The sequence below is a fragment of the Anomaloglossus baeobatrachus genome, chromosome 8 (genome assembly GCF_048569485.1).
Source record: "Anomaloglossus baeobatrachus isolate aAnoBae1 chromosome 8, aAnoBae1.hap1, whole genome shotgun sequence".
Taxonomy (NCBI): Eukaryota; Metazoa; Chordata; class Amphibia; order Anura; family Aromobatidae; genus Anomaloglossus; species Anomaloglossus baeobatrachus.
In genome coordinates, this window is record NC_134360.1 from 224,601,819 (window position 1) to 224,625,736 (window position 23,918).

The 23,918-nt window shown below is 52.1% G+C and overlaps 1 protein-coding gene across 1 annotated transcript in view; it reads left to right on the forward strand.

Moving 5' to 3' along the window:
* The window catches only part of USP33 (ubiquitin specific peptidase 33), a 106,901-nt gene that overhangs the window by 51,561 nt on the left and 31,422 nt on the right, over positions 1-23,918 (forward strand). The window contains exons 19-21 of the mRNA XM_075320277.1: positions 8,382-8,551; positions 9,107-9,188; positions 18,085-18,193. Coding sequence (XP_075176392.1) covers positions 8,382-8,551; positions 9,107-9,188; positions 18,085-18,193 — 361 coding nt within the window. The remainder of the gene's footprint in view (positions 1-8,381; positions 8,552-9,106; positions 9,189-18,084; positions 18,194-23,918) is intronic.

Consider the following 23,918-nt stretch of genomic DNA (forward strand, 5'->3'; position numbering starts at 1 on the left):
GCCATAATAGCGTTCCAGCCATGGCTGGAATGCAGGCAGATCCGGTTTCAGTTGGAAATCGCCACGGCGGTGGCATACATCAACCACCAAGGCGGCACCAGCAGTCGGCAAGCCTTCCAGGAAGTCCGGCGGATTCTGCTGTGGATGGAAGCCACAGCCTCCACCATCTCCGCAGTTCACATCCCGGGCGTAGAAAACTGGGAAGCAGTCTTTCTCAGTCGGCGGGCATGGACGCAGGGGAATGGTCTCTTCACCCGGACGGGTTTCAAGAGATTTGTTGCCGCTGGGTGAAGCCGAACGTCGACCTATTGGCGTCCCGGCACAACAACAAGGTCCCAGCATTCGGGGCACGTTCTCAAGACCAGATTGGTCGCAGTTTCCACTGCCTTATGTATTCCTCCTCTGGCGATGCTGCCCAGAGTGTTACGCAAGATCAGATCCGACTGCCGCCGTGCCATCCTCGTCGCTCCAGACTGGCCGAGGAGGTCGTGGTACCCGGATCTGTGGCATCTCACAGTAGGCCAACCGTGGACACTACCAGGCCGGCCAGACTTACTATCTCAAGGGCCGTTTTTCTATCTGAACTCTGCGGCCCTCAACCTGACTGCGTAGCCTTTGAGTCCTGGATCCTAGCGTCTTCAGGGTTATCTCAAGAGGTCATTACCTCTATGAGACAGGCCAGGAAACCAACGTCCGCCAAGATCTACCACAGGACGTGGAAGATCTTCTTATCCTGATGTTCTGATCAGGATGTTACTCTGGCCATTCGCCTTGCCCACTTTTCTATCCTTCCTTCAATCCGGAATGGAATAGGGGTGGTCTCTCGATTCCCTTAAGGGACAAATTTCGGCGCTTCTGTGCTTTTTTCAAAAGCGTCTAGCCAGGCTTCCTCAGGCACGCACGTCCCTGTAGGGGGTTTGCCACATAGTCCCTCCTTCCAAGAGTCGGCTAGAACCCTGGGATCGGAACGGGGTCATACCGGCTCTTCAGGAATCACCCTTCGAGCCAATGAGGGATATTTCTCTTTCATGCTTTTCGCAGAAGGTGGTCTTCCTAGTGGCAGTCACGTCACTCCGCAGAGTGTCTGAAATAGCAGCACTGTCATGCAAAGCCCCAACTTCCTGGTGTTTCACCAGGACAAGGTGGTTCTGCGTCCGGTTCCGGAATTTCTCCCGAAGGTGGTATCCTCTTTTCATCTCAATCAGGATATCTTCTTACCTTCTTTTTTGTCCTCATCCAGTTCACAGATGTGAAAAGGATTTGCACTTGTTAGGTCTGGTGAGAGCACTCAGACTCTACATTTCTCGTACGGCGCCCCTACGCCGCTCGGATGCGCTCTTTGTCCTTGTCGCTGGCCAGCGTAAAGGGTCGCAGGCTTCCAAGTCAACTTGGCTCAGTGGATCAAGGAACCAATTCTTGCAGCCTACCGTTCTACTGGGCTTCCGGTCCCTTCAGGGCTGGAGGCCCATTCTGCCAGAGCCGTGGGTGCGTCCTGGGCATTGCTGCACCAGGCTACGGCTCAGCAGGTGTATCAGGCGACTACCTGGTCGAGTCTGCACACTTTCACGAAGCACTATCTAGTGCATACCTACGCTTCTGCAGATGCCAGCTTAGGTAGGCGAGTCCTTCAGGCGGCGGTTGTCCACCTGTAGGAAGGAGCCGTTTTACGGCTCTTTTACCGAGGTATTCTTTTACCCACCCAGGGACTGCTTTTGGACGTCCCAATTGTCTGGGTCTCCCAATGGAGCGACAAAGAAGGGAATTTTGTTTACTTACCGTAAATTCCTTTTCTTCGGCGCTCCATTGGGAGACCCAGACGATTGGGTGTATAGCTACTGCCTCCGGAGGCCACACAAAGCATTACACTAAAAAGTGTAAGGCCCCTCCCCTTCTGGCTATACACCCCCCGTGGGATCACGGGCTGATCAGTTTTCAAGCTTTGTGCGAAGGAGGTCAGACATCCACGCATAGCTCCACTGTTTTTAGTCAGCAGCAGCTGCTGACTATGTCGGATGGAAGAAAAGTGGGCCCATATGGGGCCCCCAGCATGCTCCCTTCTCACCCCACTTTTGTCGGGTGTTTGTTAAGGTTGAGGTACCCATTGCGGGTACGGAGGCTGGAGCCCACATGCTGTTTTCCTTCCCCATCCCCCCTCAGGGCTCTGGGCGAAGTGGGATCTTACAGGTCTCCAGGCACTGAGACCGGGCTCCATCCACAGACCCAGAGAACCTGCTGGATATGGAGCTGAGTATCGTCAGGGACAGGCCCTGCTACATTAAGGTACTCTGTGTCCCCGGGCAAGCGCGCACACACACACACCAGCATTGCTGGGAGTGTTAGTGCGCCGGGGGCAACAGCGCGGAGCGCTCGTGCTATTATTCACTACAGCTTTGCTGAGTGACTTTATGTATTGGGAACTGCCGCGCCGGCCGCTGCTGGGTGTTTTTTACATTGTGGCGCGGCTGGGACTTGTGGTGCGCCGGGGACTTCCGCGCTGGCCGTGCACATGGACGGCCGCGCTTATTACTCGAGTCCCCGGCTTTGCGGCCTAGTTTTCGTTTCGTTCCCGCCTCCAGCCCTGCCAGTCAGGGGAGAGGCGGGACGCTGTACAGACAGTCAGCGCCGAGGGCTGGAGTCTGCTTTGCATTCTCCAGCCCCCTTCACTGGACACAGTGGGACGCCAGTTTCCCGCTCTTGTCTGGGGCACGCCCACGGCCCGCCCCTCGTCACACGAGCTGGAGAAGGACGCCGGCAGCCATTCCTGCACGCAGTCCGAGCTGGGGAACGGAGACATGCTCTGGGCAACCAGTCACAGGGCTCTGGCGACCACACACCCGCGTTATAGGCGGGCGGTAAGCAGCACCTGAAGTGCTAACCCCACTAAATACCGAAGTGTCCATTTGTATTTTATGCTTGTATGCTATACACTGCACTGTAGGTCGCTATCTTTGGCTATATGCCCTCCTAGATGGCGAGATAACAGCAGCAAAAAAGCAAGGGTGCTAAGGCACAGGTTTTCTAGGCTGCTTGTATTGCATGTGCTGAAGTGTTCATTTGTACTTATGCTTGTATGCTATACATTGCACTGTACGGTCGCTACTCTTGGCTATATTCTCCTAGAGGGCTGGACAACAGCAGCAAAAAAGCATGGGTGCCAAGGCACAGGTTTTCTAGGCTGCTTGTATTGCATGTGCTGAAGTGTTCATTTGTACTTATGCTTGTATGCTATACATTGCACTGTACGGTCGCTACTCTTGGCTATATTCTCCTAGATGGCTGGACAACAGCAGCAAAAAAGCAAGGGTGCCAAGGCACAGGCTTTCTATGCTGCTTGTATTGCATGTGCTGAAGTGTTTATGCTTGTATGCTATACATTGCATAGATGGTTAGAATACAGCAGCAAAAAAGCAACACAGGCTTTCTATGCTGCTTTTCCTGCATGTGATACTGTTCCACCGGCAGGTTCCACTGACCCCCATTGTGTGCAATGCTCCCCTGTAGCACTTGGTCAGCCGGGGTCTCTACTAGAGGTGGCCAAAGGAACCACCTGTGAACCCTGTCCATGGACAGGGACGGTGTTGCAGTTTCGGCTGATAGATTGTCATGGGATAGAGACTTTGCAGTCCAGACAGGCCATGGGCAATCTTGATTAATGCTCCCTGGCCACCCTCATTTGGAACATAATCAGTGCTCCGGGGGGGTCCCAGGCATTCCAGGGTGAAGGCTCTGACACGGACGACAGTCCCAGACAGCCTAAGCTAGCTCGCTGGGTGCGGCACTCGGCTTCATCACTGGTCAAGGTCCCAGCAGGAGTACTCTCTGTATGATGAGGCAGACGTAGCTGATCAGGGCTTTGGTCCTGACACCGCTCTCAATCCGGATACACCGGATGGTGACGCCATAGTGAATGATCTTATAGCGTCCATCAATGGAATGTTGGATATTTCTCCCTCAGCTCCCCCAGTGGAGGAGTCAGCTTCACAGCAGGAGAAATCCTTTTTCAGTATCTCATGCATATATTGAGTACTTTTCTGGCCACGCTGACTTCAGAGAAGCAGTTCAGAAACACCACGCCTCCAGATAAGCGTTTTCTCCAAACGTATTAAGGATACACGTTATCCCTTCCCCCTGACGTGGTAAAGCGCTGGACCCAGGGTCCAAAGGTGGATCCCCCAATCTCCAGGCTTGCGGCTAGATCCATAGTTGCAGTGGAGATGGGACTTCACTTAAAGATGCCATTGACAGACAGATGGACCTCTGGTTGAAATCTGTCTGTGAAGCTATCAGCGTGTCGGTTGCTCCGGCATTCGCAGCCGTATGGGCACTCTAAGCTATTTCAGCTGGTCTTGCGCAGCTGGTCTTGAGCACATGTACATCTGTGCCGCAGGTGGTGTCCTTAACCTCGCAATGTCTGCATTGCGACTTACCCTAGTAATGCTGTCCTGGGGGGACAGTCGAGGTTTCGGTCCTTCCCAGGCTCGGGCAGGTCCCAATTGTCCTCGTCCAAAAGGGCTCAAAAGGCTCAGAGGGGCTCAGATTCCGGCCGGGCTCAATCACGCCCAAGGAAGGCAGCAGGAGGAACCGCTACCAAGGCGGTCTCCTCATGACTTTCAGCTCTCTCTCTCCGCATCCGCGGTTGGTGGCAGACTCTCCCGCTTGGCGACATTTAGCTGCCACAGGTCACAGACCGGTGGGTGAGAGACATTTTGTCTCACGTGTACAGGATAGAGCTCTGTTCTCGTCCTCCGGCTCGATTCTTCAGAACTTCCCCCCCCACCGAGCCGATGCTCTTCTGCAGGCAGAAGGAGTGGTAATCCCTGTTCCCCTTCAGGAACAAGACACGTTTTTTTCCTCCAATCTGATTAGGGTGCCAAAAAAGGGTGGCTCTTTCCGTTCCGTTCTGGACCTAAAACTGCTCACCAAGCACGTGAAGGCCAGGCGGTTCCGGATGTAACCCTCCGCTCTGTCATTGCCTCAATGTCTCAAGGAGATTTCCTAGCATCATTAGACATCAGGATGCTTATCTCCACGTGCCGATTGCTCCAGAGCACCAGCGTTTGCTACGTTTCGTTATTGAAGACGAGCATCTTCAGTGCGTAGCCCTGCCCTTCGGTCTGGCGACAGCCCTACGGGTTTTCACCAAGTTCAGGGCAGCAGTGGGAGCAGTCCTGCACTCTCAGGGTCACTCTGTGATCCTTACTGGGACGATCCACTTGTCAAGGCACCCTCTCAAGAGGCATGCCAACACAGCCTGAACGTGGCGCTGGAGACTCTCCAGAGTTTCGGGTGGATCATCAACTTTTCAAGGTTACATCGGGCACCGACCCAATCGCTGACATATCTGGGCATGGAGTTTCACACTCCCTCAGCGATAGTGAAGCTTCCGCTGGACAAGCAGCGTTCACTACAGACGGGGGTGCAGTCTCTCCTTCAAGGCCAGTCACACCCCTTAAGACGCCTCATGCAGAGGCAGTCACTTTCGCGCAGTTTCATCTGCGTCCACTTCAATGGGACATGCTTTGCCAATGGGTTGGGGAGTCGACGTCCCTAGACAGGAACGTCTCCCTTCTCAGACGGTCAAGGACTCTCTTCAGAGGAGTCCATCCTTCAGATCAATGTTCTGGAAATCTGGGCAGTGTATCTTGCCCTGCAAGCCTTCCAGCAGTGGCTGGAAGGAAAACAGATCCGAATTCAGTCGGACAATTCCACAGCGGTGGCATACATCGCCCACCAAGGCGGAACACGCATCGCCAAGCCTACCAGGCAATCCGGCGGATTCTGATGTGGGTGGGGGACAGAGCATCCACCATATCCGCAGTTCACATCCCGGGCGTAGAAAATTGGGAAGCAGACTTCCTCAGTCGCCTGGGCATGGACGCAGGGGAATGGCCTCTGCACCCAGAATGGTGTCAGGAAATCTGTAGCCGCTGGGGGATGCCGGACGTCGACCTATGGCGTCTCGGCACAACAACAAGGTCCCGATTTTCATGGCGCGGTCTCACGAGCAAAGAGCTCTGGCGGCAGGCGCCCTAGTTCAGGATTGGTCGCAGTTCCAGCTACCCTATGTGTTTCCACCTCTGGCACTGTTGCCCAGAGTGCTACGCAAGCTCAGCTCCGCTTGCCGCCGCGCCATCCTCGTCGTCCCAGACTGGCCGAGGAGGTCGTGGTTCCCGGATCTGTGGCATCTCACGGTCGGCCAACCGTGGGCACTCTCAGACCGGCCAGACTTACTGTCCCAAGGGCCGTTTTTTCCACTGAATTCTACGGCCCTGATCCTGACTGTGTGGCCATCGAGTCCGAGATCCTAGCGTCTTCAGGATTATCTCAAGACGTCATTGCCACCATGAGACGGGCTAGGAAGCCGACGTCTGCCAAGATCTACCACAAGACGTGGAAGTTATTCTTATCTTGGTGCTCTGCTTAGGGAGTGTCTCCCTGGCCATTTGCATTGTCTCCTTTTTCCTCCCTTCCTGCATCTGGATTGGGAAAAGGTTTGTCGCTCGGCTCCCTTAAAGGACAAGTCGCAGCGCTGTCGGTATTCTTTCAGAAGCGCCTAGTACGACTTCCTCAGGTACGCACGTTCCTGCAGGGGGGTTATCACATTGTCCCTCCGTACAAGAGGCCGTTAGACCCATGGGATCTGAACAGGGTATTAATTGCTCTCCAGGAGCCGCCCTTCGAGCCTCTGAGGGATGTTTTCACTTTCTCGACTTTCACAGAAAGTGGCCTTTCTGGTAGCGGTCACGTCTCTTCGGAGAGTGTCCGAACTAGCAGCGCGGTCATCCAAAGCTCCCTTCCTGGTGTTCACCAAGATAAGGTAGTGCTGCGTCCGATCCCAGAGTTTCTCCCTAAGGTGGTATCCCCTTTTTATCACAATCAGGATATCTCCTTACCTTCCTTTTATCCATTTCATCGATATGTAATGGCTTTGCATTGTTGGATCTGGTGTAGAGCACCCAGAATCTACATTCTTGCACGGCGCCCCTGCGCCGCTCGGATGCACTCTTTGTCCTTGTCACTGGTCAGCGCAAGGGATCGCAGGCTGCAAACTCCACCCTGGCTCGATGGATCAAGGAACCAATCCTTGAAGCCTACCGTTCTACTGGGCTTCCGGTTCCATCAGGGCTGAAGGCCCATTCTACCAGAGCCGTGGGTGCGTCCTGGGCATTACGGCACCAGGCTACGGCTCAGCAGGTGTGCCAGGCGGCTACCTGGGCGAGTCTGCACACCTTCACCAAGCGTTATCAGGTGCATGCCTACGCTTAGGCGGATGCCAGCCTAAGTAGAGGAGTCCTGCAGGCGGCGGTTGCCTCCATGTAGGGAAGGGCTGTTTTACAGTCCAAACTTGAGGTATTAATTTACCCACCCAGGGACTGCTTTTGGACGTCCCAATCGTCTGGGTCTCCCAATGGAGCGCCGAAGAAGAAGGGAATTTTGTTACTTACCGTAAATTCCTTTTCTTCTAGCTCCAATTGGGAGACCCAGCACCCGCCCCTGTTCCTTCGGGATTTTTGGTTGTTCGGGTACACATGTTGTTCATGTTGAATGGTTTCAGTTCTCCGATGTTCCTTCGGATTGAATGGTTTAACCAGTTATTGGCTTTCCTCCTTCTTGCTTTTGCACTAAAACTGATCAGCCCGTGATCCCACGGGGGGTGTATAGCCAGAAGGGGAGGGGCCTTACACTTTTTAGTGTAATGCTTTGTGTGGCCTCCGGAGGCAGTAGCTATACACCCAATCGTCTGGGTCTCCCAATTGGAGCTAGAAGAAAAGGAATTTACGGTAAGTAACAAAATTCCCTTCTTCTTCTAGCTCCAATTGGGAGACCCAGCACCCGCCCCTGTTCCCTTCGGGCTGTTGTTCTTGGTTATGGTTTTCAGTTCTCCGAACATCCTTCGGATTGAATTTACCTTAGACCAATTTATAAGTTTCCTCCTTCCTGCTTTTGCACCAAAACTGAGGAGCCCGTGATGCACGGGAGGGTGTATAGCAGAGGGGAGGGGCTTTACACTTTTAAGTGTAATACTTTGTGTGTCCTCCGGAGGCAGTAGCTATACACCCAATTGTCTGGGTCTCCCAATTGGAGCTAGAAGAAAAGGAATTTACGGTAAGTAAACAAAATTCCCTTCTTTTTAATTTATTTTTATAAACAGTGCCACCATTGTCCTCAGCTTCTGCCTGGTATTACAGCTTGGCACATGAATGTGAATCTGCTGCAGTACCAGGATGTAATTTATGGATTGTATCCTATAACAGCGGCGTTTCAGTGGCCGTGGTACACTTGCTCCGTACGCCACCGTGGAAATATAGCGGGACAGTCACGCTGGAGAATTTGCAGCACAGATGCATTTATTTTTATCTTTCTGCTTTGCTTTAACCCAGAAAGTCAAGTGAAGACGCCCAGAAGGAGCGGAGACGGGTGACTAGTCTGCTGAACCTGACCGAGCCAAGCCTCCTGCAGTTCTACGTCTCCCGCCAGTGGCTCAATAAGTTTAAGACGTTCGCGGAACCGGGACCCATATCCAATAACGACTTCCTCTGCCTGCACGGCGGTATGTTCTGTATTGGAATATTGCCTTGTCTTTACTTCCGCTGACCTCTGCAGATATTGAAGGGGGAGGCTTCATAGTAATGCATGGTGGCCATTCCGAATGGGTCAATTGTTGGGGTGTTGTTTCTGCAGATTTGGTGCAGAAATTTTCTGCACCTTCTGAATATGCAAAAATACGCATGCAGTTTTGGTGCGGGTTTCTGGCTGGAAGGGCAATAAAAAAAAAAGCGCCCTGACAATTGACATGCTGCAGATTTTTTTTTTCTGCAGCAAATTGGCAAGGAAAAAGCAAAGCAAGGTGCATACAGAAATCCAAAATCTCATAGACTTTGCTAGCGTCAAGATTAGTATGCAGATTTTGGTGCAAATTTCTCAAAAAAAAGTGTGCACAGGCGCTTACTCTGCAAGCTGTGCCTAATTTTAAAACATTGCTTGAAAGACCGACTCCTGTGACCATTGCCGGTGTCGCGGGATCACAAATACACTATAGTCACAGCGTGAAAATCCGTCCAATGTAGATCTCAATAATGTCTCCCACATATTGTGTGATTTGCAGGCGTTCCACCACGAAAGGCCGCACTCATTGAAGACCTCGTTGTGATGCTGCCGCAGAACATATGGGATTATTTATATGGCAGGTTTGTATTGAACCTAAATCGTCTCAAATCTGGAAAATCTCAGAAAACCGGACGTTGTAAAAAAAAAAAAAACAAAAAAAACCCACCAGACATGGAAGATGCATAAAAATGATCCCAGCACCTCCTTCTTAAGTTCTCTCCTTTACTTTCCATTATTTTTGTGCCTTTTCCGTGTCTCCCAGAACAGCCATGCGCTCCCCCTTGTCACTATCCCAGCCGACTGCAGCAGGAGCCTCTCCCCTCTGTTTGCTGCAGGAAAAATAGACAATTAAAACAGTTATTTGGCTCTGCTCACTCCTGTATGGAAAGGTGCACAATGTGCTTGCGTCCTATCACCAGATAATCAGGTACTTCCTGGCGCCGTGTAATCTGCGCCGGATGCAAAAAGGAGTGGCACCAAATAACCCCATTACACCTGGGTGTACCTCCTTGCACCAGATGCAAAGAGGATAACCCTATTCTACCCTGTCCCGTCTTCTCTGGTTCTTCTCCATGGAGTTTCTATAAGACTTTTTGACTTCGGACCCTGCATTGCGGTGACTTCTGCCCATATCTTGCCGTATATCGGGCACGGTTGTGTGGTGCAGATATTTTCGGATCTTCTTTTCCGCAGTTTTCTCCCTCGGCGCGGGGCTCGTACCTTTTGTTCTGACTTGCATGGATTAGATGTGATTATGCCGCCTCCGGTTTGCAGCTTCTCATTACTCTCGGGTTTCACAGGCAGAAGATTTTCAGGGATTGGAGCTGGATATACACAGAAGATAAAAGCGGCTGACATTGAGCAATTTTGACTTTTTCAACTATTTTATGATTACCTTTTAAGCGAGCGATGGCTGCAATAATGTCACCCGTCTCTGGGAAAGTTTCCGTCGATCGTTCGCAGCTTTGTGCAGCGATTGAATGAGCAGATGAAGGATTGGTCAGCCGTAGTTGTATGACCAGAATATACAGTATGCCATCTTGTACATCTCTGACATATCCACTGGCTCTGAGTGGCTTGTCAGATGGCTTTACCAAATTCCTAAATGGCAAATGACATCTGCAGGGGCTTGGGCTACTTTCTCACATTAGGTTTTTGCTGTTGGACACAATCCGGCGTATAAAACGGATCCGGCGCCGGATCAGTCTTTTCCCCATAGTCTTGTATTAGCGCCGGATTGTGCCGTATGGCCTTGCGCTTGATCTGGCGTGCACCGGATCCGCATAAAGATTCTGTGCGGCCGCCGAACAGGACGCACCATGTACGGCCTCTTTCACACATTACTTTTTGCCATCATGCGCAATTTGGCGATTTTTGAAATGAACGGCTCCAGCGCCGGATCATTTTTCCTCAGTGTTGTTTTTGAGCCGGATTGTGCCGCGTGGCCTTGCATTTCATCCAGCGTGCGACAGATCCGGCGAAATTTGTCTGTGCGGCAGCCGGAAGCAACGCACAATGCAACGTTTTTTGTGACCATCCAAAAAAAAAGACTGCAACGGATTCGGCGCTGTCCGGTTTTTTTTTTTTTTTTTTACAATAAGTCTATTGGCACCGAATCCGTCATCATCCGTAAAAAAAAAAAAAACTGAATCGGGCGACGCATCCGTGTTTTTTTTTTTTTTTTTTTTTTGTTTTTTTTTTTTTTTGTTTTTGGGCATCCCCAGAACATATGTAAATTCACTTCTGATAAAAAAAAAACAAAACATTCTTTCTCTCTTTCTCTCTTTCTCTCTCTCTTTCTCTCTCTCTTTCTCTCTCTCTCTCTTTCTCTCTTTCTTTCTCTCTCTCTTTCTCTCTCTCTTTCTCTCTCTCTTTCTCTTTCTCTCTCTTTCTCTCTCTTTCTCTCTCTCTCTCTTTCTCTCTCTCTTTCTCTCTCTCTTTCTCTCTCTCTTTCTCTCTCCTCCTTTTTTTTTCCGCCGGATTTGGCACAATCTGAGACGGATCCAGCGCCGTCTGGCGTGTTGTGTAATGGAAGCCTATGGGCGCCGGATCCGTCGTAGTGCGGCAAAAAAATGCAATAAGCCACGGATTGCGTGTTTTTGTTTTTTTTTTTTATATTAAATTGAGCATGCTCAGTATCCCAATGGATCTGTCGAAAAAACGGAAGAAATGGATGGAAAAAAATCTGATGCGATGGATCAGTTTTGTTTCGACGGATCCGTCGCATCAGGTTTTTTGACTGATTGTGCCTGACGACAAAAACAAAAAAATGTGTTCAAGTAGCCTTTTCGGAGAGTTTGGGATGTCAAGCCAAATGGGTAAAATTAGGGTTGTACCCAGCTTTGAGTCCCAATTTCCATATGACACACATGGGAATTAATCTTCTTTATGTATTTAATAAGGCATCTGATTCAGCTGCTAAAACCTTTACAAAGTCCAGCAGCTGAGTGATGAACCAAGAGTAGTGACTGGTTTTTGGACCCAAAGGTTGTGTGAGCTGCATTACCCAGAACAACCACTACTGCCTGGTGCTGCGCTCCTCCAGCTCTGTGCACTACTTACATCCGGCTGCATACAGCTGATCGATGGGGGTGGGATACCCGGAGTCGGACCCCCACTCATCTGATATCACATCCTGTACATCCCCTTTACTGCATTGGGATATAAAGCCCCCTCTTGTGATAACTGACGGCACTTGGGATGTTTAACTCTTTGTACACCTTGATATGTGAGAAACTGAGCTTGGACCCTTATTAGTGTGTATTAAATTACTCGCCATTGACTGTCAGATTTTTAAAACTGTGATCCTACAAAAGGTGGCGATTTTATTCTGAGCGTCTGGTTCTTGCAAGGAGGTTTCTGCACATTATTTTGCAATTATACCTTATTTCTTCGGCGCTCCATTGGGAGACCCAGACGATTGGGGTGTATAGCACTGCCTCCGGAGGCCACACAAAGCAATTACACTAAAAAGTGTAAGGCCCCTCCCCTTCTGGCTATACACCCCCAGTGGGATCACTGGCTCACCAGTTTTCTGCTTTGTGCGAAGGAGGTCAGACATCCACGCATAGCTCCACTGTTTAGTCAGCAGTAGCTGCTGACTATGTCGGATGGAAGAAAAGAGGGCCCATATACGGCCCCCAGCATGCTCCCTTCTTACCCCACTTGTGGTTCGTAAGGTTGAGGTACCCATTGCGGGTACGGAGGCTGGAGCCCACATGCTGTTTTCCTTCCCCATCCCCCTGAGGGGCTCTGTGGAAGTGGGATCTTACCGGCCCCCAAGCCCTGAGGCCGGGCTCCATCCACAGACCCAGTGAACCTGATGGATAAGGAGCTGTGTACCATTCAGGGACAAGGCCCTGCAACTTTCAGGTACTCTGTGTCCCCGTTCAGGCGGGCACGCACACACCAGACTTGCTGGGTGTGTTAGTGCGCCGGGGACAGTAACGCTGGGGTTTGAGTCACAGCAGCTTAGCTGTGTGACTTCATGTGCTGGGAACTACCGCGCCGGCCACTCTCGGAGCGGCGGCGCGGCTGGGACTTGTAGTGCGCCGGGGACTTGGCGCCGACCGCGCTTTTACGGCGGCGGCGCTTATAAATTTAGTCCCCGGCTTTTGCGGCCTAGCTCCGCTTCGTTCCCGCCCCCTCCCTGTCAATCAGGGAAGGGGAGAGACGCTGTACGTTTACTCAGCGCCGAGGGCTGGAGCCTTATTTACATGCTCCAGCCCTCTCACTTGGCACAGTGGGACGCAGGTTTCCCGCTTTTGGTCTGGCACGCCCAGGGCCCGCCCCCCCCTCCACAGGACGCCGACAGCCATTCCTGCATGCAGTTCTGGCTGGAGGACGGACACAGGCTCTGGGAGACCCAAGACTAGGGATTTCTGGCGACCACACACCCGCGTTTAGCGGGCGGTAAGCAGCACATTAGTGCTGGCCCCTCTTGTGCCACAGTGTGTATTGGTGTACTTTTTCCTGTACCAGATATCTATATATATATATACTGCACTGTACGGTCGCTTCTTGGCTGTATACCCTATATTGCTCTGGGAAGACAACAACATGTCATCCACAAAACGCAAGGGTGCCAAGGCACGGGCTGTATACACTGCTTGTACAGCATGTGGGGCTAATCTACCAGCAGGCTCCAACGACTCTCATTGTGTGCAATGTTCAGTCCCAGTGGCACTTCGTCAGCCAGAGCCTATGGTGGTAGTAGCCCAGGCAGAGTCGCCTGTGAACCCTGCCCCGGTGACGGGGACAGAATTTGCAGTCTTTGCTGATAAAATGTCTGTGACTATGACAAAAATCCTGGAGACCTTGCAGTCCAGGCCAGTTGCTCAGACCATGGACACTACTGTCCCTATGTTCCCCGGTCCCCCTCAGTTGGAACTAATCCGTACTTCACGGGGGTCCCAGGCATCACTGGCTGAGGGCTCTGACTCCGATGACAGTCCCAGGCCGCCTAAGCGAGCTCGCTGGGAGAGACCCTCCACGTCATCACGCGGGTCAGGGTCTCAGCGAGAAGGGTCTCTGTATGATGAGACAGAGGTGGGTGATCAGGAGTCTAGCCCTGACACCGCACTCAATTTGGATACGCCAGATGGTGACGCCATGGTAAATGACCTTATAGTGGCCATCAATAGGCTGTTGGATATTTCTCCCCCAGCCCCTTCAGCAGAGGAGGCAGCTGCCCAGCAGGAGAAATTCCATTTCCTGTATCCCAAGCGTAAATTGAGCACCTTTCTGGACCACTCTGACTTCAGAGCATCAATCCAGAAACACCATGCTTATCCGGACAAGCGTTTTTCCAAACGTCTTAAGGATACACGTTATCCCTTTCCCCCTGACGTGGTCAAACGCTGGACCCAGTGTCCAAAAGTGGACCCTCCAATATCCAGGCTTGCAGCTAGATCCATAGTTGCAGTGGAGGATGGGGCTTCACTTAAAGATGCCAATGACAGACAGATGGACCTTTGGTTGAAATCTGTCTATGAAGCTATTGGCGCGTCGTTTGCTCCAGCATTCGCGGCCGTGTGGGCGCTCCAAGCTATTTCAGCTGGTTTGGCACAGGTGGACTCTTTCATACGTCCAGCAGTGCCGCAAGTGGCGTCCTTAACTACGCAAATGACTGCGTTTGCGACCTACGCTATTAATGCGGTACTGGACTCTACGAGCCGTACCGCAATGGCTTCCGCCAACTCTGTAGTTTTGCGCAGAGCCTTGTGGTTAAAGGAATGGAAAGCAGATTCTGCTTCTAAAAAATGTTTAACCAGCTTGCCATTATCTGGAGACAGACTGTTTGGTGAGCAATTGGCGGAAATCATTAAACAGTCCAAAGGTAAGGACTCTTCCTTACCCCAGCCCAGATCAAGCAAACCTCAACAGAGGAAGTGGCAGTCAAAGTTTCGGTCCTTTCGAGGCTCGGGCAAGCCCCAGTTCGCCTCGTCCAAAGGGACTCAGAAAGAGCAAAGGAGCTCGGATTCCTGGCGGGCTCACTCACGCCCCAAGAAAGCAGCCGGAGGTACCGCTTCCAAGGCGGCTGCCTCATGACTTTCGGCCGCCTCCCTCCGCATCCTCGGTCGGTGGCAGGCTCTCCCGCTTTTGCGACATTTGGCTGCCACAGGTCAAAGACCGGTGGGTAACAGACATTTTGTCTCACGGGTACAGGATAGAGTTCAGTTCTCGTCCTCCGCCTCGGTTCTTCAGAACTTCCCCACATCCCGACCGAGCAGATGCCCTTCTGCAGGCGGTGAATTCTCTAAGAGCAGAAGGAGTGGTGGTCCCTGTTCCTCTTCAGGAACAAGGACAAGGTTTTTACTCCAATCTCTTTGTGGTGCCAAAAAAGGACGGCTCATTCCGTCCTGTTCTGGACCTAAAACTGCTCAACAAGCATGTGAACGCCAGGCGGTTCCGGATGGAATCCCTCCGCTCAGTCATTGCCTCAATGTCTCAAGGAGATTTCCTAGCATCAATAGACATCAAAGATGCTTATCTCCACGTGCCGATTGCTACAGAGCACCAACGTTTTCTACGCTTCGTGATAGGAGACGACCATCTTCAGTTCGTAGCTCTGCCATTTGGTCTGGCGACAGCCCCACGGGTGTTCACCAAGGTCATGGCGGCAGTGGTAGCAGTCTTGCACTCTCAGGGACACTCTGTGATCCCTTACTTGGACGATCTACTTGTCAAGGCACCCTCTCAGGAGGCATGCCAACTAAGCCTGAATGTTGCACTGGAGACTCTCCAGACGTTCGGGTGGATCATCAACTTCTCAAAGTCAAATCTGTCACCGACCCAATCGCTAACGTATCTTGGCATGGAGTTTCATACTCTCTCAGCGATAGTGAAGCTTCCGCTGGACAAGCAGAGGTCACTACAGACTGGGGTGCAGGCTCTCCTTCAAAGTCAGTCGCACTCCTTAAGACGCCTCATGCACTTCCTCGGGATGATGGTGGCGGCAATGGAGGCGGTTCCGTTTGCGCAGTTTCATCTGCGCCCACTTCAATGGGACATTCTCCGCCAATGGGACGGGAAGTCAACATCCCTGGACAGGAAAGTCTCCCTTTCCCAGACGGCCAAAGACTCTCTGCAGTGGTGGCTTCTTCCCACCTCATTATCACAGGGAAGATCCTTCCTACCACCGTCCTGGGCGGTGGTCACGACGGACGCGAGTCTCTCAGGGTGGGGAGCAGTTTTTCTCCACCACAGGGCTCAGGGTACGTGGACTCAGCAGGAGTCCACCCTTCCGATCAATGTTCTGGAGATCAGAGCAGTGTATCTTGCCCTACTAGCCTTCCAGCAGTGGCTGGAAGGAAAGCAGATCCGAATTCAGTCGGACAACTCCACAGCGGTGGCATACATCAACCACCAAGGGGGGACTCGCAGTCGGCAAGCCTTCCAGGAAGTCCGGCGGATCCTGATGTGGGTGGAAGACACGGCCTCCACCATATCCGCAGTTCACATCCCCGGCATAGAAAACTGGGAAGCAGACTTCCTCAGTCGCCAGGGCATGGACGCAGGGGAATGGTCCCTTCACCCGGAAGTGTTTCAGGAAATCTGTCGCCGCTGGGGAAGGCCGGACGTCGATCTAATGGCGTCCCGGCACCACAACAAGGTCCCGACCTTCATGGCACGGTCTCGCGATCACAGAGCTCTGGCGGCAGACGCCTTAGTGCAAGATTGGTCGCAGTTCCGGCTCCCTTATGTGTTTCCACCTCTGGCACTCTTGCCCAGGGTGCTACGCAAGATCAGATCCGACTGCAGCCGCGTCATACTCGTCGCCCCAGACTGGCCACGGAGGGCGTGGTATCCGGATCTGTGGCATCTCACGGTCGGCCAACCGTGGGCACTACCAGACCGACCAGACTTACTGTCCCAAGGGCCGTTTTTCCATCGGAATTCCGCGGCCCTGAACCTGACTGTGTGGCCATTGAGTCCTGGATCCTAGCGTCTTCAGGATTATCCCAAGGGGTCGTTGCCACCATGAGACAGGCTAGGAAGCCCACGTCCGCTAAGATCTACCACAGAACGTGGAGGATATTCTTATCCTGGTGCTCTGCTCAGGGAGTGTCTCCCTGGCCATTTGCATTGCCTACCTTTCTTTCTTTCCTACAATCTGGGTTAGAAAAAGGTTTGTCGCTCGGCTCCCTTAAGGGGCAAGTCTCGGCGCTATCCGTCTTTTTTCAGAAGCGTCTAGCACGACTCTCTAAGGTGCGCACGTTCCTGCAGGGGGTTTGTCATATCGTACAAGCGACCATTAGATCCATGGGACCTGAACAGGGTGCTAGTTGCCCTCCAGAAGCCGCCCTTCGAGCCTCTGAGGGAGGTTTCACTTTCTAGACTGTCACAGAAAGTGGCTTTTCTGGTAGCGATCACATCTCTTCGGAGAGTGTCTGAGCTAGCAGCGCTGTCATCCAAGGCTCCCTTCCTGGTCTTCCACCAGGACAAGGTAGTGCTGCGCCCCATTCAGGAGTTTCTCCCGAAGGTGGTATCCTCTTTTCATCTTAATCAGGATATCTCTTTGCCTTCTTTTTGTCCTCATGCAGTTCATCGGTATGAGAAGGATTTACATTTGTTAGATCTGGTGCGAGCACTCAGAATCTACATTTCCCGCACGGCGCCCCTGCGCCGTTCGGATGCACTCTTTGTCCTTGTCGCTGGTAAGCGCAAGGGGTCGCAGGCTTCTAAGGCCACCCTGGCTCGATGGATCAAAGAACCAATTCTTCAGGCCTACCGTTCTGCTGGGCTTCCGGTTCCATCAGGGCTGAAGGCCCATTCTACCAGAGCCGTGGGTGCGTCCTGGGCATTGCGTCACCAGGGTACGGCTCAACAGGTGTGCCAGGCAGCTACCTGGTCGAGTCTGCACACTTTCACCAAACATTATCAGGTGCATACCTATGCTTCGGCGGACGCCAGCCTAGGTAGAAGAGTCCTGCAGGCGGCAGTTGCCTACCCGTAAGGGAGGGCTGTCTTTGCAGCTCTAACATGAGGTATTTCTTTACCCATCCAGGGACAGCTTTTGGACGTCCCAATCGTCTGGGTCTCCCAATGGAGCGCCGAAGAAGAAGGGAATTTTGTTACTTACCGTAAATTCCTTTTCTTCTAGCTCCTATTGGGAGACCCAGCACCCGCCCTGTTGTCCTTCGGGATTTTTGGTTGTTTTTCGGGTACACATGTTGTTCATGTTGAATGGTTTTCAGTTCTCCGAGGTTATTTCGGAGGGAATTTGTTTAAACCAGTTATTGGCTTTCCTCCTTCTTGCTTTTGCACTAAAACTGGTGAGCCAGTGATCCCACTGGGGGTGTATAGCCAGAAGGGGAGGGGCCTTACACTTTTTAGTGTAATTGCTTTGTGTGGCCTCCGGAGGCAGTAGCTATACACCCAATCGTCTGGGTCTCCCAATAGGAGCTAGAAGAACAGGAATTTACGGTAAGTAACAAAATTCCCTTCTTTATACTGCTCCCTTCTGTCTTGTAGATTTGGCGGCGGTCCGGCTGTCAACCACCTCTATGTATGTCATACTTGTCAGACCGAACTAGAGAAGATTGAAAAGAGGCGAAAAATGGAACTGGAGACCTTCATTCGAGTAAGTAAACTGATATAAACTAAATGTTTTATTAGTTTAAAAAAAAAAAACAAAAAAAAACCTGACAGGTGAATCCTGGCACCGAACTTAAGAACACTTCACAGTAGCCTGGTCTGATTACGAAGGGGGTGACAACATGAAGAAACGTTCCTGTATCTCTCTCTGGGGTCACAGGGAACTGAGCAGGATTGTAGTTGACAGAAAAAAATCTGGTGGGTGGGGGGTGATACCATGAGGAAAAGATCCTGTATCAACTTTTGGGTGTCACTGGCTGTACTTGGTTGACTTTGATTAGTTAGTAGGAAGGGAAGCTAAATGAAAAGTATTTCTTCCACTTTCGGCCCCTCCCCTTTCATCCTTGATATCATTAAAGGCGGTACATGGGAAGAGCTGATGCCATTGAACTCTAAAGGATAGGGGTGGTAACATGGAAAAGGTTCTTCTTATGGTTCACTTTTGTGATCACTATCAGTATGGCAGGGAGACACCAGTAGAAAGTTGTGATTTACAAAGAGGGGTGATAGCATAAAGAAGAGTTCCTGGGGCCACGGAGAACTGACGGTAACAATATGTGATCGGGAAGGGGATAATGACCTGAAGAAAAGCTGCTTCGCTGAGTTCACTGTAGCTTGTACTTTGCCAAAGCTGACTGTAAGGGGTACTTCTCACATAGCGAGATCGCTGCTGAGTCACGGTTTTTGTGACGCACCAGTGACCTCATCAGCGATCTCGCTGTGTGTGACACTGAGCAGCGATCTGGCCCCTGCTGTGAGATTGCTGCTCGTTACACACAGTGCTGATTAATTTTTTTGACGTTGCTCTCCCGATGGGAAGCACACATCGCTGTGTGTGACAGTGAGAGAGCAACGATCTGAATGTGCAGGGAGCCGGCATCTGGCAGCCTGCGGTAAGCTGTAACCAAAGTAAATATCGGGTAACCAAGAGAAGCCCTTTGCTTGGTTACCCGATATTTACCTTAGTTACCAAGCGCAGCATCGCTTCCACGCGTCGCTGGGGGCTGGTCGCTGGTGAGATCTGCCTGATTAACAGCTCACCAGCGACCATGTAGCGACGCAGCAACGATCCTGACCAGGTCATATCGCTGGTGGGATCGCTGGAGCGTCGCTAAAGTGTGACGGTACCCTAACAGGCGGAGATTGTTATGGGAAGGTGATAACATGAAGAAAAGCTCCTGTATTGCTCCTTTCCTGGTGGTTAAGCTGTAATTGTTACAGGAGCTTTTCTTCATGTTATCACCTTCCTTTCACTCCTTCCTTGGGGTTTAGATCCGATAGTAAACAGGCTGTAATTTTTACTGGAGCTTTTCTTCATGTTATCATCTTCCTTTATCACTCCCTTCCTGGGGGTTTAGATCTGATTGTAACAGGCTATAATTGTTAAAGGGAACCTGTCACCACTTTTTTGGTGTATAAGCTGCGGCCACCACCACCGGGCTCTTATACACTGCATTCTAACATGCTGTATATAAGAGCCCAGGCTGCTGTGAGAACATAAAAAAACACTTTATAATACTTACCAAACGGTCGCTCTGCGGTGGATGGAGGCCTAATGGGCGTCTCCGTTGTCCGGTGCTGGCGCCTCCCCTTTCAGCCATCTACGGCTTCTTTCTGAAGCCTGTGTGCATAACGCGGCTACGTTATACACACTCGCCGGTCCTGCGCAGGCGCACTACAATACTTTGATCTGCCCTGCTCAGGACCGGAATGCCGGCGAGTGTGTATGACGTCGGACCAGTCCATGCACCGCAGCTAGAGAAGGAGAACAAAGATGGCCGAAAGAGGCGGCTCCGACACCCGACAATGGAGATGCCCATTAGGTCCTCATCCACCGCAGAGCGACCGTTAGGTGAGTATTATAAAGTGTTTTTTATGTGGTCACAGTACATGTTAGAATGCTGTATATAAGAGCCCGGTGGTGGTGGCCGCAGCTTATACACAAAAAGGGAACCTGTCATTACTTTTTTTTAAAAGGTTGGGTGATATTGTGAGGAAAAGCTCCTGTATGGCAGCCCCCGGGCCGCAGGCTGTCCTCTTTGTCAGATATGAGGGCCAGTGCTGTTTTCTTTGTCGCTCCATTGGGAGACCCAGACAATTGGGGTGTATAGCTATGCCTCCGGAGGCCACACAAAGTATTACACTAAAAGTGTAAAGCCCCTCCCCTTCTGCCTATACACCCCCCGTGCTCCCACGGGCTCCTCAGTTTTCATGCTTTGTGCGAAGGAGGCAAGGTGGATCCTCCAATCTCCAGACTGGCGGCTAGATCCATAGTTGCAGTTGAAGATGGGGCTTCACTCAAGGATGCCACTGACAGACAGATGGAGCTCTGGTTGAAATCCATCTATGAAGCTATCGGCGCGTCTTTTGCTCCAGCATTCGCAGCCGTATGGGCACTCCAAGCTATCTCAGCGGGTCAAGCGCAAATTGACGCACTCACACGTACGTCTGCGCCGCAAGTGGCGTCCATAACCTCTCAAACGTCGGCATTTGCGTCCTACGCTATTAATGCTGTCCTGGACTCTGCGAGCCGTACGGCGGTTGCAGCCGACAATTCGGTGGCAATACGCAGGGCCTTGTGGCTACGGGAATGGAAGGATTCGGCTTCCAAAAAGTGCTTAACCGGTTTGCCATTTTCTGGCGACCGTTTGTTTGGTGAGAGATTGGATGAAATCATCAAACAATCCAAGGGAAAGGAAACATCCTTACCCCAGGCCAAACCAAACATACCCCAACAGAGGAGGGGACAGTCGAGGTTTCGGTCCTTTCGGGGTGCGGGCAGGTCACAATTCTCCTCGTCCAAAAGGCCTCAGAAGGATCAGAGGAACTCCGATTCATGGCGGTCTAAGTCACGCCCTAAAAAGACCGCCGGAGGTGCCGCTACCAAGGCGGCTTCCTCATGACTTACGGCCTCCTCACACCGCATCCTCGGTCGGTGGCAGGCTCTCCCGCTTTTGCGACACCTGGCTGCCACAGGTAAAAGACCGTTGGGTGAGAGACATTCTGTCTCACGGTTACAGCATAGAGTTCAGCTCTCGTCCTCCGACTCGATTCTTCAGAACATCTCCGCCTCCCGAGCGAGCCGATGCTCTTCTGCAGGCGGTGGGCACTCTGAAGGCAGAAGGAGTGGTGGTCCCGGTTCCTCTTCAGCAACAGGGTCACGGTTTTTACTCCAACCTGTTTGTGGTTCCAAAGAAGGACGGGTCTTTCCGTCCTGTCCTGGACCTAAAACTGCTCAACAAACACGTAAAGACCAGGCGGTTCCGGATGGAATCCCTCCGCTCCGTCATCGCCTCAATGTCCCAAGGAGATTTCCTTGCATCGATCGATATCAAAGATGCTTATCTCCACGTACCGATTGCTCCAGAGCATCAGCGCTTCCTGCGCTTCGCCTTCGGAGACGAACACCTTCAGTTCGCGGCACTGCCGTTCGGCCTGGCGACAGCCCCACGGGTTTTCACCAAGGTCATGGCTACAGTAGTTGCGGACCTCCACTCTCAGGGTCACTCGGTGATCCCTTACTTAGACGATCTGCTGGTCAAGGCACCCTCTCAAGAGGCATGCCAACACAGCCTCAACGCTACTCTGGAGACTCTCCAGAGTTTCGGGTGGATCATCAATTTTCCAAAGTCAAATCTGACACCGGTCCAATCGCTGACATATCTTGGCATGGAGTTTCATACCCTCTCAGCGATGGTGATGCTTCCGCTGAACAAACAGCGGTCACTGCAGACAGGGTTGCAATCTCTCCTTCAAGGTCAGTCACACCCCTTGAGGCGCCTCATGCACTTCCTGGGGAAGATGGTGGCAGCAATGGAGGCAGTCCCTTTCGCGCAGTTTCACCTGCGTCCTCTTCAATGGGACATCCTACGCAAATGGGACAGGAAGCCGACGTCTCTCGACAGGAACGTCTCCCTCTCTCAGGCAACCAAAGCTTCCCTTCGGTGGTGGCTTCTTCCCACTTCTTTATCGAAGGGGAAATCCTTCCTACCCCCATCCTGGGCGGTGTTCACGACGGACGCGAGTCTGTCAGGGTGGGGAGCAGTCTTTCTCCACCACAGGGCTCAGGGTACGTGGACTCAGCAAGAGTCCTCACTTCAGATCAATGTTCTGGAGATCAGGGCAGTGTATCTTGCCCTAAAAGCGTTCCAGCAGTGGCTGGAAGGCAAGCAGATCCGAATTCAGTCGGACAACTCCACAGCGGTGGCTTACATCAACCACCAAGGCGGAACACGCAGTCGGCAAGCCTTCCAGGAAGTCCGGCGGATTTTGATGTGGGTGGAAGCCACGGCCTCCACCATCTCCGCAGTTCACATCCCGGGCGTGGAAAACTGGGAAGCAGACTTTCTCAGTCGCCAGGGCATGGACGCAGGGGAATGGTCCCTTCACCCGGACGTGTTTCAGGAGATCTGTTGCCGCTGGGGGATGCCGGACGTCGACCTAATGGCGTCCCGGCACAACAACAAGGTCACGGCATTCATGGCACGATCTCACGATCACAGAGCTCTGGCGGCAGACGCCTTAGTTCAGGATTGGTCGCAGTTTCAACTCCCTTATGTGTTTCCTCCTCTGGCACTGTTGCCCAGAGTGTTACACAAGATCAGGGCCGACTGCCGCCGCGCCATCCTCGTCGCTCCAGACTGGCCGAGGAGGTCGTGGTACCCGGATCTGTGGCATCTCACGGTCGGCCAACCGTGGGCACTACCAGACCGACCAGACTTGCTGTCTCAAGGGCCGTTTTTCCATCTGAATTCTGCGGCCCTCAACCTGACTGTGTGGCCATTGAGTCCTGGATCTTAGCGTCTTCGGGATTATCTCAAGAGGTCATTGCCACTATGAGACAGGCTAGGAAACCAACGTCCGCCAAGATCTACCACAGGACGTGGAAAATATTCCTGTCGTGGTGCTCGGCTCAGGGTTTTTCTCCCTGGCCATTTGCCTTGCCCACTTTTCTGTCCTTTCTTCAATCCGGATTGGCAAAGGGTTTGTCGCTCGGCTCCCTTAAGGGACAAGTCTCTGCGCTCTCTGTGTTTTTTCAGAAGCGCCTGACCAGACTTCCACAGGTACGCACGTTCCTGCAGGGGGTTTGTCACATCGTCCCTCCTTACAAGCATCCGTTAGAACCCTGGGATCTGAACAGGGTGCTGATGGTTCTTCAGAAACCACCGTTCGAGCCAATGAGGGATATTTCTCTCGCACGCCTTTCGCAGAAAGTGGTTTTCCTAGTAGCAGTCACTTCACTTCGGAGAGTGTCTGAGCTAGCAGCGTTGTCATGCAAAGCCCCTTTCCTGGTGTTTCACCAGGACAAGGTGGTTCTGCGTCCGGTTCCGGAATTTCTCCCTAAGGTGGTATCCCCCTTTCATCTCATTCAGGATATCTCCTTACCCTCTTTTTGTCCTCATCCAGTTCACCAATGTGAAAAGGATTTGCACTTGTTAGATCTGGTGAGAGCACTCAGATTCTACATTTCTCGTACGGCGCCCCTGCGCCGCTCGGATGCACTCTTTGTCCTTGTCGCTGGCCAGCGTAAAGGGACACAAGCTTCCAAATCAACCCTGGCTCGGTGGATCAATGAACCAATTCTCGAAGCTTATCGTTCCTCGGGGCTTTTGGTTCCCTCAGGGCTGAAGGCCCATTCTACCAGGGCCGTGGGAGCGTCCTGGGCCTTGCGGCACCAGGCTACGGCTCAGCAGGTGTGTCAGGCTGCTACC